Source organism: Atta colombica, unplaced genomic scaffold (genome assembly GCF_001594045.1).
Source record: "Atta colombica isolate Treedump-2 unplaced genomic scaffold, Acol1.0 scaffold137, whole genome shotgun sequence".
NCBI classification, from domain to species: Eukaryota; Metazoa; Arthropoda; class Insecta; order Hymenoptera; family Formicidae; genus Atta; species Atta colombica.
Window position 1 is genome coordinate 42,372 of NW_017259225.1, and position 18,673 is coordinate 61,044.

At 30.8% G+C, this 18,673-nt stretch overlaps 3 protein-coding genes across 6 annotated transcripts in view; 2 read left to right on the forward strand and 1 right to left on the reverse strand.

Moving 5' to 3' along the window:
- The window catches only part of LOC108684623 (coiled-coil domain-containing protein 108-like), a 10,176-nt gene extending 9,802 nt beyond the window's left edge, over positions 1-374 (forward strand). Inside the window, 2 exon segments of the mRNA XM_018189043.1 lie at positions 80-209; positions 280-374. Of these exon segments, the coding sequence (XP_018044532.1) occupies positions 80-209; positions 280-374 (225 nt within the window).
- On the reverse strand, positions 344-2,381 carry LOC108684680 (tRNA (guanine-N(7)-)-methyltransferase). The gene is made up of 7 exons (XM_018189132.1): positions 2,306-2,381; positions 1,800-1,922; positions 1,564-1,697; positions 1,179-1,363; positions 987-1,100; positions 620-721; positions 344-546 (listed from the first exon to the last, which is right to left on the reverse strand). Exons 2-7 carry the CDS (start codon positions 1,880-1,882, stop codon positions 415-417), a joined length of 750 nt encoding a protein of 249 aa, XP_018044621.1. The 5' UTR covers positions 1,883-1,922; positions 2,306-2,381; the 3' UTR covers positions 344-414.
- Positions 2,382-2,591: 210 nt separating this feature from the next.
- The window catches only part of LOC108684678 (kinase D-interacting substrate of 220 kDa), a 35,642-nt gene continuing 19,560 nt past the window's right edge, over positions 2,592-18,673 (forward strand). The window contains exons 1-2 of one of the 4 annotated variants that reach the window (XM_018189126.1): positions 2,592-2,653; positions 3,619-3,686. The gene's annotated coding sequence lies outside the window, so the exon portion shown is untranslated. Of the gene's footprint in view, positions 2,654-3,618; positions 3,691-11,368; positions 11,409-14,862; positions 14,950-18,673 lie in introns of those variants that run through there. The other 3 variants (XM_018189128.1, XM_018189127.1, XM_018189130.1) reach the window with 3 other exon arrangements.

Below are 18,673 nucleotides of genomic sequence, written 5' to 3' on the forward strand. Positions count from 1 at the left end.
TATGCCGAATTTACTTGGTTGAAATTTTAAAAGGATCGGATTCGATATTTATCAAAACAACATTGCCTTTATTTTGCAGATGTTATTTGTCATAATGCATGAAGAATTCGCTTTAAAGACTATACATTTAATTCAGCAAACAGATATTAGACACATAGACTATTTGAACATGGTACCTAGCATGTACAGGAAAAAGTCAATTAGACAAGGTATGTATAGATATATTAGGAAATACATTTTTCTTAAAAAAATAATCTTATTTCTTGCAACTCATTTTAGAAACGTCGTTGTTACAAGACAAACAACCTCCTTCTACGGTACCTTCATTAGAACCCTCATTAGAACTCTCATCCAGAATATCCTTTGCCGTATAATTATATACAATAGCCGGAAAATTGTATATAATTGTTGCTGCTAGCTATTCGTTGCAATATAAGGATCTGCGATCCTTCTGAACACTGCCAGAAATTTGTCTCCTTCGTTTCTGGTGACTTTCTTACCTTCCTCAGTGCTTTCATATAATTTTTCCACTACAGGATCCGCTGCCTGTCTCGGTAAAATTTATCAGTGTTACTATTATTATATTAAAGAAAAAAGAAATAAAAACAGTTGTACTTACCAAATCCTGCTTGGTAACTTCTTCAAACAGTGAATGTTCTTGGAAATGTTGAAGTATCCATTTATGTAGATCTTCTACGTCCGTTACAGTATATACAATAGCCTATGTAATAATAATTTAAAAAATGAATTCTTGTAAGAAGTAATATAGCAACAAGTATTATAGCCGATATTCATAAGCTGTTCTTATGTTTAAGATTGATTTTAAGTATGATCTTAGAATGTCATAAACCAATCTCAGAATCATACATATCATCTTAAGACAATACTTAAGATGACCTTAAAATAAGAATGATTATGAATACTAGACTATGAATAGTCTATAATAAATTTAAATAGAAATAATATAAAGTATAAATGATACTTACTCCCTCGGCTAAAACATAAGCATATTCTGCCAGCAGAGATTTATTTATTATTCTCCATTTATGCTTTGACTTCTTGAAGTGCGGATCTGGATATAGGAAAAACATCTTCTTTAGCTACACAAATAAAAAAATATAGATTAATATGTAAACTATTCTATCCTTTAATGTACATCAACAATTCCTTCTATTTACTTGTCCTTTATAGAAATAATTTGGCAGGTACTTCATAGCATTTGTTCTTAAACAAGCAATGTTCTGGTACTGGCCAGGATTTTGTGATCGTAAAGCAGCAATGCGATCCATAACGTAGTCTGATACTTTCACTCTGATTTCCATGCCGAGTATCAAATTATCCGGAAACATTGGTGACAGAGTAACTGAGAATTAATTTATCAATTATTTTGATTTTCTGGTTTTTACATTCTTTTATAAATTGTCTGATAGGAATTAAAACAGTAATCATTCTGCCGCCTCACAATTTATGTATACATTTTTTTCATTTCCATGTAACATTCATATAAATCTTGTTTGTAATAAATTAAATTAAATATTAAAAAAAAAAGAAGGAACAAATTACCCAACAATCCTCCATAGCCACAACCAACATCTGCAAATTCTACACATTTCTGTGTTTCTAGTGTCTGCTCATCATTACTCTGAAAATACTGTGGATATAAGATACTCCAATCCATTAACTCCGGTTTTATCGGACTGCAATGAATAAATGGCAAACAATAATGGTAATTGTTGTAATCTTATAATTATAATTAGTTATCAATTGTTATAACGAAAAATGTATAGAAAACTACTCACTACTCGATGCAGTGATCGGCTATTGGATTCGAATGCGCACGTTGTCTATAATATTTCTTTTGCGGTAATGCCAGCGTCGTCATGATTACACTAAATATTTTTAGTCGAAGGAACACTAAAAGTCTGCAAAACGTATTACTCTTCCTTTATCAACGCAAAACATGAATATATTTTAAAAGGTTATATCCAGCTAATAACACACATCCCTTTTAATCACTACATCTTGTTCCAGCGCTCCAAAGAAATTATATTCTTCAGAAATAAAGAAAAACAGAGTACAATTAAAAAAGACAGATTTTTTTTTTAATAAATTTTTTTTTAGAATAAAACGAGAATGCAAGAAAAAATGAACACAGAAAGTATGGCTTAATTAAAAGCGCTCAACAATGAATCTGTTATCCTTGTGTGTTATCCATGTCACGAGTTGCTAATAACGATAGTTTAAATATGGATCTATTTGTGTATTTTCCAAATCTGTAGTATTTGTATATACATTTGTTACATACACGTGTATATATTTGAAGTGCAGAGAAAATGCGGCGCACGTGCGCGGAACGATCAGCTGATCGAGCGCGCCACCTGTGCCGCCTGGCGGACGACAGCGGCACTAATGCGTAACGCGGCGTGAAAGAAAGACAATAGACATGTCTTTGCGCACGGTGTGAGATTCTCTCTTTTGTTATATTGCGGATGCATCGTCATCGTCTTCCTCCGTCGCCGCCGCGCGGCCTTGCAACGTGTCAGTGAAACATGTAATCGCGGGCGGGAATCGTGGCTCACTTATGTAACGCACGACGCGGGTCGACGCCGGTTTTGGAGAGCGGTGGACTCCTTAGGGGAATCCCTCTGCCCAGGTGAGGTTAGGATCTCGGAACTCCGTTCCTGTGATTGCTTCTTTGTGTCTCGTCTCTCCTGAGAACCGCGATGAATCAAGATATATACTCGCATACTTACGTCATCCTACGCGGACGCATCTTTGTTCGTTACGAACGTTTTGTGTATTCAGATAAGAAAATGAGTTGGAAATGACTGCGTCGTGACAGGAAATCGTCTGTCATCAGGAATCTGTCTCTCTGATGTCAAGTGTCATCATTTTTTAGAAATGAACGTATCAAATCAAATTGTTACGCTATTCATGATTCATGTCATTGAATTATTTAATTATACTTATCTAAAGATTAGATTTAAGTAAATGGCTAATTATTTCATCACTAAGCGTAAATTCTTTTTGAAATTGTGAAAGGAACAGAAGGGAAAGAGGAGCACAAAGAGAGAGAGAGAGAGAGAGAGAGAGAGAGAGAGAGAGAGATTATTCTGAGCATTCATTCTGAGAATATAATGAAATCTGTAAATTAGATTTATCCTAATATCTACACTGAAAGAAGACTACTAAATAATAAATATTTAATAGTGCCAATTGAATATTTACTAACCGTAAACATATATATTTATCTTTGGTACAAGCACCATTAATTTGACTCAACTCTTATATTTTTTATTTAATAAATATTTATTTTCTGTAAATAAATGTTACCTATACAGCATAGATAATTTCAGTAATATTGCAGCAATATTGCAACGTTCCAGAAATATTGTAATAACAAATGTTGCAGTAATGTTGCTACAATACTTTGATACTATATGAGATTATATTAATATTTATTTAAATATTGTTTATTAAAATTCAGTTTATTAAAATTATCTTTTGTTGTTAGTAATATTGTGAATTGTTGCCAAATGTAGGATGATTATTGTTTAATCTTTAGATATGTCTTGTAACTTTCTGAACAGTTATTTAAATTTCTTTTTATTTTTTCAGGCACACAAAAGAGGTTTATTTATTTTTTATGACATCGAATCTTTTGAGAGAACACTCTTTCATTTAAGGTTGGTAAGTCATCATCTTGCTTTTTTATTTATTCGATCAATGTAAGTTCAATTACGTGCAGATGAAAAGAAATCATATTTTAACGGAAGTAATTATAATTATAAATGAATTTAAGAATTTTAATTTTGCGATAAAAAATTCCTTTTTTGGAATTCAAAAATATTAATTTAAGAGATTTATTTATACAATCTAATTTGCACGCTTCAGTTATTAGCGTCAATTTTTATAACGCTATTACATTTCTAAATTTTTAGTTTAAAGTTTGAGAAGCTGCAAAAAGAAAATAAAGTTCGATAAGTTAAATAATAATTATTGTGAATATTTATTATAAATTAAAATATTGTGTTAATTTGACATAATAATTCATTGCTATCGATTAATGATTATTTACTATATAATTATTCCTAATTAATATTCATCGTATAGTTACACGTATTATAGTTAACAATAAAATAATTACCGGTAAAAATATGATTGGACTCAACAATTGTATATAATTGATCTACTTGCATAAAATTAATACTGATATTTATGTTTGCACTTCATCTATATAGAAACGTTGTATGATGTATTGATTGCATAAATAGAATGTAGATAAGTTCCAAGAAAATTGCATAATGCGATTGGTATTTACGCTCCAATCGATGATCGTTAAATCGATGAGAATGATTGTTAGTAGATATACTTGTATACGAGTTAGTAGATATATACTTGTATACGAGTATTTTCTCAAAACTGCACATCGATTAATTGATTTATACCGATGTGAAATATCGAGTGCAAATCTTATGCACGAACTATGGAAAACTGATAGTTTTCATTAGCAAAATTAGTGAGTGCAAATAAACGTAGAATTAATAATTTTGAATATTTAGTAATGTAATGTCTAAAAAAACATACAAATGCAAAGAAACACATTGGAAAAAGAATTTGATTGCATTAATTGGAATTCATGTTGAAAATGGACAAATTAAAATTTTCTGGTTGAATTTTTATAATTTTATTATAATCTAGTTGAAATAATCAGAATTTTTGTTGATATAATGAGAATCTTCTAGTTCATTTTTTAATCAGAAAGTTTTCTCAGTGCAGAATTTAGCTAAAAGAATTGTTAACTAAAAGGCTTATTGCAATCAGCGTTAATTAAATATAAAATATATTGTATAGTATTGTGAAACAATAAGTATTTTTTAGATAAAAGATACATAATAAAAAATAAATAAGATAATATTTTTCACGTTTGTTGATATTATCAAAAATTTTGCATTCGAATTTTTTTATTACGAAATAAAATGAATGCAAAGACACTATTTTTGGACGAGGTAAATCGCCTTTTACTATTGTGACATAATTGTACGTAACCATGTTGTGTTTGTTGCGTTCATACTTGGAGTATAACTTGAGAACCGCTGGTTCATGCGAACCTCGCGTGCCGAATACGACAAAGCCTGCTGAGCGATCATATGTAAATATAAATCGGATGACATACCACTCTAGTTACTCGTCGAAATCGTAATATACAAAACTGTCTGTCGCGAAAGAGAATGTTGTACGAAGACGATTCGGAATCCGAATCTAATAATAAAACCATCTCTCTGAAATGGAACATGTCGTGGGATCCTAGATTATGGTTCAACTCCGTAGATCCCGATTTGGTAAATATTTTTGAAATTGATCATATTTTCTAAAACAGTGTTATAAATCGCGAAACACACCGAGCTGATAGTACATATTATAGTTCTATTTTGCGAGCGAGTCAAATTTTTTTCGTTTTTGTTGATAATTCCGGGTTGGAAAAGTGAAATAAAAATTTGATGAGAAAAACAACATTTCGCATATATCTTTCTCTATTGTCAGAAGTAAATAGGTCGAGCTTATTGGATCGTACATTTTTTATATATTGCTATTGTTATCATTCGAGATTTTCTCAATGTGTACTACTTCTTTAGATATAATAGTATAGCTATGGCGTTTTGCGTAAATAATATTGTAGCACAAGTAATATCTTTATATAATTATCTTAATTACATTTCTCTGAAACAAGTAGGATTCACAGATCTGCCTTTTTCCTTATTTAAAAATTGCTGTTCATGTTTTTTATCGTACTTTGTTATTAAAACAAAATTAATTAATAAGTTTTAATTAATGATTTACTCTTTCTTTCGTATAGAGATTGCAAAAGTTTGTTGCTGTTCTGTATCGATATAATTAATCAATCTTCTTTTTTCTTTTTTTTTCTTTAGTTGGATAATGAAATTTCGCTTCGTAAATAGTTGTTAGCAGCCGTTTACATCTTTCGTACCGTTATCTATCCTCGCCGTAAATATACATTTGTGATGCTACATTGTTCATTTGTTTAGTCTGGCACAGATGCTATTCAGCGATCTGCTGTCGTACTTATATTTGGCGCGCAATTCTTGAGTTCTCGATTACTCATTCTCTGCATTATGCGAATAACGGAATAAATAACATTTCGAAAACTTTGACCAACATTCAAACAAGATTTCTCTGATAAATAATGATCCTGCCAAATGTGATTTATAAAAATGTTTTGTGGGCAAAATACTGAAATAGTTATAGAGAAATCCAATTTATAATTAATGCAATATTTATACAATATTTTTTATGGAAAAATTTAATCGATATCTTTATCATAATTTATATTTTTATTATATTTAATACATACTAAATAATTTATAATTTTTGTTGAATTTATTAGATTGGATTAAAAAAAGCATTGAAAAAAATATTGTTTCACAGTTCAGGTTTTTATTGCATGTTCAAATTTTGATACGAGAATCATGATATTAAAAACATAATATACGTTACGTACACTGAGAGAAAAATTTCATATTTGTAATTATATAGTTCTAGCAACAAATGTATAGTTGGCAACCTAAAATGACTATAATTATAGTTATTATAATCATAAAATAGTTAAAATTACCTATAAAATTTTATAGTTATATTTTGGGGCAATCATATTTTTTATGGTTATAAAATATAACTAAATAAAATTATAATTACTTGAATCATTTTTATGGTAATTTCAATTATTTTATGATTATAATAACTATAATATATTTTAGTCATTTTAGGTATGTATGTAGGTTGCCAACTACATACATTTATTGCTATATACATAGTTACTGTTATTATTATTATAGTAGTAATAATCATAATTATAGTAATATGTAATGTATAGTTACAAATACAAATATTTCAAAACACATACAATTTCTATATTTATCAAATAAAATAATGAAACGAAGTTGCCATATTAAAATATGCGATAAAAATACGAGTATTCAAATCTCTATGTATTGGGTTGTCCGAAAAGTTCGTGCCGATTAACCTATATAATTTAATAAATGTATACTAAAATTTAAATCTTCTGTGTTTCAATTTTTTCCTTCAAAATCAGCACGAACTTTCCCGTCAACCCAATAAATATTATTATTAACATTCTCGTTATGAATCTACCATTAAATATGATTCTTATTTTGTTGATGTTAAATACAATTTTAAATGTTTAGTAAATTATTTTTTTAAAATAATATTCCAAGCAGAATGCTTCATGTGGAGATAATAAACTATTATATATGAAAATTTATTAATAAATCAAGATGTATAGATATCTTTTAAAAAACGCATCCGGATGTTTATTATAATAGAGATAAAGAAGGGCAATGTCTTCCTTGATGTTCGCTCTTCTATGTCCTCCTACGATCATGACGTCGGTTTCCCTCTCTTTCTTTTTCGCTACCTGGCGAACGGCCCCGTCCACGTGGACGGATCGCCCACGCGAGTGTCAGGTGTTGTTACCTCGGTCAATTGTTCTCTCGACCGCAGTACGCGAAGGATGTTGCGCCGCTCGGCATCGTGCGAGCGCCGAGCGAGTCAGCCGCGCGATCGAACTATCGTTATCAATCTGCGGTTTTCTTCATCCTAACCGTCCTGATTTCACCATACAGTGTACAAGATACTTTCGTCGTTCGCTTATATTTCTCGCTCGGTAATACTTCTCAATGAAGAACATGAAGAGCAAATTGAAAATAGTGAAAGAGAGAAAATAGTGAATAAAATACTAAAAAAGAAATATTTGATAATAAATAAATTAATTAAAGATTTGAAAAATAATGAATAAAAATCTACAAAAATTAATAAATAAATAAATTAGATATTTAAATATCGTATTTGTGATGTCTTTTATGACAACTGTGTGAATTTCTTTCTAAAAGAAATGTAATAGTGTTTCTTTCACTAATGAATATATGGTATTCCTTTTTTTTTAAATGAAATTATAATTGATAGAAAGACACATAGTATGAAAGATTCTATGTTTAGATGTGATAAAACGTGTCATTAATGCAAAATCCTTCGAATCAAGAAAATTTCCAGTGATCAGGCAAAATATATGAATAATCAACTACGAAAAGATTCTCGTTAACGATATGCTCTTCGATTCTACAATTTCTGACGTTTTTGCAAATTGCGTGATGTCAGGAATCGTGACGATCGTGATTAACGACGATGATGTATATTGCTTCGTTTAACGAATGATTAAAAGCCCAAGCCTTCGATCCTTGGCCTCGATCTACTTTGCTGTGGTTCATGATGATTGTTCTAATGCGCCCTTAAACTAAATTGACGGCAGGAGTTCTTACGATCGTTTTTGTGGTTTCTAGACAAGGGGTAAATTTTGCCATATTTGCCGTTATAATAAAATGATTGGAAGATTTCTCGCTATTGTCTTTGTAAATATATCGCTCTAGATGTATAATCCCTAATTAACGTTCTTTCAGAGATAGCAAAGATAGATTTCTTTATTTGCGAAAATTGCTCAAAGTGTTTCTAATCTCTAGTGAGATGATAAGTCTTGAAATTATACTTTCATAATTTTAATAACTCTCAGTTTTATTTTTTATATTATTAGATCTAATCATGAAATGTTTCTGGGTAGAGATTTCAAAGCTAAATCGTATTTCATAAAATTGATCTTTTGGTATCTTTACAGAAGGAAATAGGTAATTGAAGTAAGAAATAAAAAATTTTAAGGCAATTACTATGATAAAGAAATATAGGCAATGCAGAACAGTTACATAGACTGTTAACGAATACGTGGCGCATTTAGTCATTTAGCGCTATGACAAGGACATTATTTGCAAATCGGCGGTGTAAGTTTTAATATTTGTGCTTCGAATTTCTTACTGTTCGATCGTTTTTCCGTCTTATATATTCGTGACGTGTGGCCTAAATTTGCCCAATTTATTTCTCGTAAAACATTCGATTGCGTAGCGCGAAAATAATTCGCGGCACGCATACCAACAGAAATGTTTCAACGTTTTCGATGAAATAACCTGTCAATTTTTTCAATAAAATCAATGCGACATTGCTATGAAAAGACATCATCTATATAATGAACCTCATTCCGTATGCGCTCAACTATCGTTTAGTTTCTGCATTTTTAAAGAATTTAGCAAGTCAATGCTATCTTATATTTAACATAAATATTTCACAGTTTATATATAAATATTTATATATTATATAATACATAAATTCCTTAAATAATTGAAATAATAAAAAATGTATATTAGAATTTAAGATTTTCATTTTTAAATTTATTTTAATTTATTATCATTTCAAAAACAATAATATAATAAAATAAAATACTAAAAACATTTTTAAAAACATCATAATAAAATGAATAATATAATCTAAATCTTATTATTAATTGGCCAAAAAAATATTTTGCACATTGTCAGATGCAGAAACTTGACTGCTTATCAAATACTTAAAAAGGAGCGATATGTGTCGGGTCTGCGATGATAAATAATCATCAAAGAGAAGATAAACCGCGCGTGCAAAAGCGTTGGCAAACACGTTTACAAACCATATTTACCTTCATTTTTCTTTGGTGGTGCAGTTAGTGAAAGCGCGAACTCTATAGTGCGTGAATCAGCTGATCACATCGATCCTTCCGTGCAATCGATCATTACGTCAATTGGGCTAAGTACTCTGACCGGATAATTTTACTTTAGAGTCATCCGCTTAATTGCGTCTTTACTTCAGTACTGCGTCGTGAATTATTGAAATAACTCGTGTCCGAGTTATTGATTATTTGCAGAAATCGTTGATTGATAATTTCTCATTTTTTATGTATGTATATTTGGAATATTTATTATAATCGAAGTGGTCGTTATCATTCTTAGCACAGATTTTTAAGAGAGATCCTAAACACATCCAGAAGACATTTTTATGTTCTAAAAATGTTCCAGGATCTTATTCCTCAGATAAAGTGTGCTGCGTAAAATATCAAAAGTTATATTGAGAAAATTCTATTTGCTCGTTTTACAACAGGAAATCGTAAAAAGTAAAACTCTGCTTTATTGCTCTCCATGGTGACAATCGTTATCTTTACAAGAATGCAATTGACAATAATGCGCAAATACGAGAGTGTAATATGTTCCAACTCTTCCGAAGGACTCGGTGTAATTGATGACAGATATACGCATCTAATCTAACGTAATATAAATTTTATTATCAAACACTTCACACAAGAATATCTAGATAAATTCCGAGCTTATGTTCTAGACTTATTGATCTATCATCACACAAAGTGAAATATCTATTTGATCGTCTCAATGGTACAATAATAGAATAAAAATTATTGATAAAATAAGGACAAGAGAAATAAATCTTTTTAATTAATTGATTTAAAAATAATAGGGATATGCAGGATAATTAATGGTCTGTTAACATTATGATTCCGATTACCGTCATCATAGCAAGCCTTAAGGATGCGTACTTTCCTTACTTTTTAAATTTTTACCAATTATAGTTTTACGCGATTGATGAAATGCGGACGAAAAGAATGATTTTGCTAAAGTATTTAAACTAAATATCTGAAAATTTGAAAATAATTTTGTTGATTCATCAAAATAATATGTAGGACGTTCAAGTATAAAAAGCAATGTTGCAAAAAATTTTGATATTCTAATAAAATTATCTCGCTAAATTTTTAGATATTTCAGCAAAAAATCGTTTTTTCCGCATGTGTGTAATTTTCCATAAACGACAGTTATGACACATACACAAAGAACGATATCACGTACGATACCACACTTCGAGATATCCTTGTAGCCTTGAGATTACTGAGAAGAGAATCAAGGAAACGAATGCAGCGAATGATTAATCCTGCGTTCTTGCGAATTCACAGATCTTCCAAGAACCGCACTTGGCACGGCATAGTCGCGACGCATTTTACACTAAATTTCGCTTCATCGAACGTGCTATTAATCAAGCAATTATGACCTAATTCAGATAAACGCGTCTGGTGCAACGTTATTATTTGAAGTGTTTCAATCTGAAACGGTGTCACGTTACAAATACGTAATCATGGGAATCCCTTCCTCTTTCCGTTATCGAAAATTTCAAAATTTATTTGCAGCGCGAATAAAAAGTGTAAAAATTTAAAATAACATATTCGATTCCAAGACGATTGTAAGTGATAAATAAATCTTTTTATTTAAACGATCCAAATCGTTTGTCGAGAAACTATTGTCTTCGAAATGTCGCATTTGCGAACGAAGAGCAGAGTGCTTAGTGACAAGACCTACAAACATGTTACTGGGACAGGAGAATGTCGCAGAAATCAATTTTCTCTATTGAAAGGACGGCCTCAAAACATCGTACATCGTCTGGAGCATCGGTTCCATGAGGTAACTTTGCTTGGAGAAATATCACACTATTATTATTAATGCTCGTTTCTCATAAATATCTCATTAGAGACTGTTGTCACGTAATGAGAACTATATCCCTCATTTAAAAAATTTGGTATAATTGTACATTTATTTCTAAAATATGTTAAATGTCTAATGTAAAGATACACGAAGTACTGCAGTAACTTCTGTGAACATACATTGGAAAAAGCATCTTGCGTTAATTGAAAATGGATCTGATCGAAAATGGATAAATTAGAATTATAATATAATTATATTATAATAGAATTATATTATAATTTTAGTTGAAATAATCAGAATTCTGATTGATATGATCAGAATCTTCTGATCATATCATTTATTTATTTTAATCAGAAAATTTTCTGATTGAAATGTAATTTAAAATATTTTCTTCTATTAAACGTGTACATGGAAAGAACGATTTTGCTGAAATATTTAAAAATTTAGCTTAAATACAAATCTGAAAATAATTTTGTAGGACTATCAAAATAATTCAGTTCAAATATTACGATATTATAGAGAATAATGTTATAGAATAATATTACGATAATGCTGCAAAAAGTTTCAACATTCTAGCAATCAATTTGAATGTTCTTACATAATTATTTTGATGTTCAATAAAATTCAGATCTGTATCTAATTAAATTTTTAAATGTTTCAACAAAATCGTTCGTTCTACGTAGATACAACAGGTGATAAACTCTTTCGTACGTGCAAATCTTATTGATAATATGATCTCCGTAATATAACAGGAACTTAAGTGTATGCCAGAAGTTTAAAGAAACAAACGAGCGACTTTTTTACTTCGAAGAATTCAATTATCGCGTGTTCTCGCACATTCGCTAAAATTATTGTTGTTACGTACCGAGGTAAATTATATAGGTAAATTACAAAGACATAGTCTGACCGTATGTTTTTCATCAGCAGAACGCGTCATGTATTATTTCGCACATTTTCCGAGTGACCCATTCTCTATTTTCTATCGCTGAATGGGTCAAGCTATGTCATTCATATTATATTCGCGTAAAATCACGTAGGGTTCTTTAGTTTTGGCAATGCATTTTCAGCAGTGCGAAATATACGGTTCTCTCGCCTAAAGTCTTGTTCACAACAAAAAACATAGGACAACAGGAACAGAGAATAATACAATAATATGATAAGATTTTAATCTATGAGAAATTATATGTAATTATATGTATTAATAGAGAATAAAACAAGCGATAAAATTTCAACTTATGTGTATGGAAACTATAGAAAAAAGGATTTTGCTGAAGTATCTAAAATATTAATATAAATATAGATGGAAATAATCTTGTTGAATCGTCAAAATAATTATTAATATGATGAGCAATGCTGCAAAAAGTTTCGACAATTTTTTAGCAACCAATTTGAACTGCATCCTATAAAATTATTGTTGTTCAACAAAATTTTCAGATCTATGTCTACCTAAATTTTTTAAATATTTCTGCAAAACTTTTTTTCCGTGCATGCATCAATTGATTATTCATCTGTTATTCTCTGTTCTTGTTTGCACTTTTCATTGTGTATAAAGCTTAATAACATCCTTCCATCAAGACCGCCGTGTTATACTCTGCGCTTTCACCATAAATCAGAGAGTAGTGTGACAAAGACTGCCGCGATTGTATGCAAAGCATAATTTGCGCATACCTAGGATTATATTTTTCGAGGCAACTATAAGCGTTAACTATAAATGTTACATCGTAAATGTGAGTGTTTAGAGACTCCTATTATAGATGAATTTTGGAAAATAGAAAAAAATAATTGCTCTTTGTTCACTTGCTGCTGTATTTTCTTGTTTTTTTTTTTTTCGGTATTAATTATGCATACAGAATCAAGTTTTTTCTAGAAAAAAACATAATTAGTGAAAATAATGCGTTATCACATATATTTTGAGCATTTAACCATGCACTTTTTGCATGGTCAAATGCTCAAAATATCAATCTTCTTTTCACAATTAGATAGCCGGAGGTTTATTTTCGGTTTATTTTCGAGATTGCGAATGCACACCACGAGTTTTGGGTGCGACACTGATTAATGAGTCTCCTCCATTCCTTATGACGATGCTAAAGACTTGCCAAAGCTCTCAATATCATCCGACAGAGATGTTAGACGCTTGTCGCCAAAATAAGCCATGGTTCTTGATTCAGGATATCCGGTTCAGACGACAAACATTGCGTGAGCGACTTTACTCTAATTAAAAATTATTTTCTAGTTAATTAGAATTAGTCGTGGCACGACTTGCATCTCAAAATATTCCACCTGCGTCGCATTTCAGTGTAATTGTGGCTAATTATTATTTTGAATAAATGCGAAATGCACGACACTACAATGGCAACTTTATTAATGAATGACATTTAATTTTCTTTCTAATTATAGATTCAGCATTTGTGTAGTACAGAGAGATAATGTTTTTAGAATTAATGATTCTCTGTAATAATCTAAAATTGTGACTTCTTTGAAGTTACATAGTATTTATTTCAAAGTATTCTTTTAATTTCTGTAGACTTTTTAAATTAAATTTTATTTTTTGTTTAAAGGAAAATTTTTCCTTCATTTAATTTTCAATTTTCTTTTGAAATGAGAAAGAAGTATGTAAAAAAAAACAAAATGCTTGTAAATTACTATCTTATAATATTCATCGCCAATTCTCTTTTTCTGTTATTTCACACACAAATTTTAAACATTTATTACACAACTGTGTATCTTAAAGAACGTAATTAATAAAAGTTAATGCTATTAATCAACTAATATAATAGAAAATTTTAAATGATTAGAAAATTTTATTTATGTATTTATGTTATGAGTCATGATAATTATTATTCATTCACTCATTTTCGTAAGTTCAAAAACGCTGTTTAAAATTTACAATTCAAATTATACCCAAGTTTGAATTATTTTTAATCATTTATTTTAGGTTGCTCCTATTTAATTGTTAATTTAAAATAGAATAAAACAATTTAACTTAAAAAAATGTATTAAATTTAATTCGAATTTAGTACAAGTAGTAGTATATATGTTAATATAAACGTGTTTACTTTGAAACTAACTACAGAAATAGATTGATTTGGGTACACATGGAAGTTAAAAAAATAAAATATTTAAATTTTAAAAATTATGAGTAACTTTATGAGATAAAAAATTTTTTTAACTTAAAGAGTTGAATTACCATTATTGCTCCTTTGATATCTAACAGTATACGTAGTTCGATGAATAGCGGAGGCTAAAGAATGATACCGTTTGGCGATTTTGAGCGCCATTCGTTGGCAGTCTTCGGCACCACGAGATGGTTGATAAGAAGAATAGTTGATCGACTAGAAGTTTCGCTTGTGATCTCACAGGCCAATAAACCTGTTATTCGATTGCAAATAGTGCGCGAAATCAGTTGTAATATTTCATTATTGTGGCACTATGAATCACGAAGCACTCACGTCCCGTTACTGATGATACCTTGCCAAGAATATTTTTGGCCACAATATTAGTATTCGATAATTATTACAAGGTAGGAGTTATTGCAAGATGCGAGTCTATCTTTGTCTTGTCATTTCAATAGATCACGTAATTTGAAACCATCGTCATTGCTGGATGCGTATAAAAAATTTTTTTAATCTTAAAACTTACGTTTTATTTTTTTTTTAAATTATTAGATATAATCACAATATTTTAATGTAGAACAGAAATTAGCAATTTATTGCTTCCTAAGGATTAGTATAAATATGCAATTCTTTAAAAATTATCGAAATGTTTTAAAAATTTTTAATGTAAGAAAAAATCGTTCAAACTTTATTCCTCCACTTTTTCTTTTAAACGTACGTTCTTATTAACATTTATCCAAGATTTATGGCCTTTTTAGACCGTTAACGTAATTTTACGTTTCGATTAGTCTCCTATATTATAGTCGTCGTCTATCTGAAGATAAAATATATCTCGAAAAATGGCCGCGTCTTATCGAGGCTTCGAGATATTGATAATCGGTTGTACATACGTTCGCCTTGAATCCCGTATCTTTCTCGGCAGTGGTTCATCGCTCGCGGTGTGTTTTACCTTTTATTTTGTGTTAATTTAACACGAAATTGCAAAACTTCTTGCCGTCATCAATCGAAATATTTTTCGATTGCTATGATTACTTCCTCAATTACTCCAATTTGTTATTCGAGATTTCCGAGCGATCCATATACGCATATATGATAATTGTGTTCGCGTCATGCAATGATCCGTGTCGAGAGAAATCCCTGCGTGTGAGAGGGTAACGAGAAAGCTCTTCCACAGTTTATCCCCCGTGACCCTCGCGAAGAGTATTCTCCGCAGATAGGATGTGGCAGTGAGCGAGAAAGATTGACGTAGACACGTAGAAACAAGATGAGTTCTTATCTGCGACGCAAATGAAGTCTTCCGAGACTTTTGGATGATTCGCGAGTCTGCTAATGAATCTTCCCGAGGACGCTACGCGGATACCACGATTGGAAGTTATATCACCACCGAATTCCATATCAGCTATAGAATGCAGAATAGAAATGTGTTCACAACGCGTGACGACGAATTCGATAGAAATATGCGGTCCTTAAAAACTAAGCGACTTAATCCAAATATTTCCGTTCAGATATTTCATCTATTTTACATGTTTTTTGTGCAAATGGACTCGCGCTTATAGACAATAATTAATTCTAAGGATAATACAACATCTTACAGAGGAATTATCTCGTGCTGCACGTCATGACGTTCCGATGTTCTTGCAAGCCGATATAGTTTTTCATTTCGTTGCGACACAGTGCGTCTAATAACACACTGATGTTGCCCTCGATGGATTGGATTTCAGTGTGACATGTCTCTTTGTGCACATAAAAACTCTGAAAATTTAGCCAGCGAAATGTACTAGCGTGAATAAACGAGGATGACACACATTGAACGTTTTTTAGCTCATACCTGATTCGAGTCGCTTCTATTTGCCGAGAGAAAAAGGATCGCATAAACAAGTCAGATAGGCCAACTTGTGTGACGAAACGGTATCTTATAGACAAAATGATCATTTTATATTCAAGTGTTGAATCGAGTGTGTTGAATCGAGACGGTTCGAAACGTTTCATATTCACACGTCACATGTGCCTCTAATTAGAAAAATTAGTCCATTCTCTTCAGCTGCTTTTTAACATTTGCGATTGGACAAGAACATGACCGTGTACTGCATGCAAAAGAAGCGATTAAAATTAGTGAAGGAACAAAAGCGCAGCTAATTGGAGGATGAATTCATCGTGCATAAACGAGATGCAGCTCATGTAAAAAATACTAGTTCGTTGCTCTGCAACGCTCGTGAATATTTCTCATTATTCATAATTATACGCGATTAAGTGAATTTGATATCTCGATCTCCATTCTATGGCGTATTCGAACGAAAGAACGAATCTGTTAAATAATTGGCGAAATGCATCCTTTCCATCCTTGCTACCTCCGCAAAGATCTGGCAGAACTTACGGGTCGCTTTCCTCGACTTGCCAACAAGCCATTCAATCATTTTGGAGCCGAAGCAAACAGGTAGACGATACAGCAGTTTGTATGGATTTAGTATTTTATGCAACATTTTTATAATATCTGTTTTTTTATCTTTTACTATTGAATGCAAAATAATATAAAGAGGATGAATGATGTATATATTGTCTTTCCTAAAAGTAACCTAAGCTACTTATTTATCGAGATAATCAATTTTCATATCTTTGTATATTAAAAAAATCACTTCGCAATAATTTAAGTTTATATACTTAGATATTTTAATTTTTTTTAATCCAATGTTGCAAATGCTTTGCATACGGAGATGCAAAGTTTTGCAAAACACAGCTTTCTCTTAGACTTCCGTAAACACCGGTGAATGTCAACTAGTTACAATTTCTGGAAACATTTGAGCGGAACTTTATGAATGAAACTCTTTCTACTACAACGAGCGTGCCAAGATTTAGTCGGAATAGCTCTTGTGATAAATGATGTGGACAACAAGCGGTGTCGAGAGATATCTGTTACGCTCTGACAATGATGACAGTCCGTGGCAGACTCAATGTCTCAGATAATGGCGAGAATATTGTATCCACCAGATAGATTTTCAAAATAAACAAATCATACGCAGATGAATCATACAAATTGGTGAAATTTACGGAATCCGCTTCGAACGACGAATTCTATACTATTTTGATCGATATTTACCTCATCGATGTTTATACCGTTTTGTCGGGTTGGAAATAGCATTAGATATTTTAACTCAATATTTTCGCACTCGAAGTAAATCATGCAGGAGATGTTGAAACTGCAAGTTGTCAAAATTATATGTACTGTGAAGATGGATGCTTCCTCCAACAGCAAAATTCTTTTTCAGCATAGCTAAAATAATTCTTAGAAGTTTGTGATTCAAAGTATTAATTATTCGTTGAAGCAAAAATGTGTAATGATTTTTTAATGATTTTTTGACTTTATGTGTATAATGTCTATGTTTTTTAAAAAATTTGGCCATAGATCAAAGATTCAGCTATAAGAATTTATTTTTTGAATTGCAGTACAATGATTTTTAAATTATGAGCAATTAATATGAGCAATTAAAGTTAAAATTCTTTTATTTAATCCGCGATAATTCAGTAACAAAAAAATTTTAAACTATTATTAAAAAACAACAAAAACGCTATACGTATGTGTCAAATTGAACAATTGGTGGATTTATACTACATGCACTCTCTTAATTATTTATTTGAATAATTCTAGAATGGAACTTATTTTTTATTGCTAGAATTTATGGTTAGAATTTATTAAAATTCACACAGTGGAGTAGGATTTTTTAGAAATAGTATGTACATGTTTATTACACAGAACTTTGTATGGATTTGAAACAATATCATGAATTAGTTATGCAAATGGATAAATTACGTAACGTGGTAGGAAGATCATTATATACATAATCTTTGTCATATAATTATTAACACTTCATTGGTTTTCAATAATCTAGCTGTCAGTCTGCTTACCTTTTACATGTAATGACGTATCGATAGGAACAGGAACGTTATAATATAAACGGATATGAGTATCTTCTACAAAAGCAATTAACTTGTACCTGCATTAAATTGCATAAAAAGATGAAACTACAAAGGTGACAATAAAATTATATCAGATATTTATATTTTAATTATAGATTTGGTGTGTGTGTGTGTGTGTGTGTGTGTGTGTGTGTGTGTGTGTGTGTGTGTGTGTGTGTG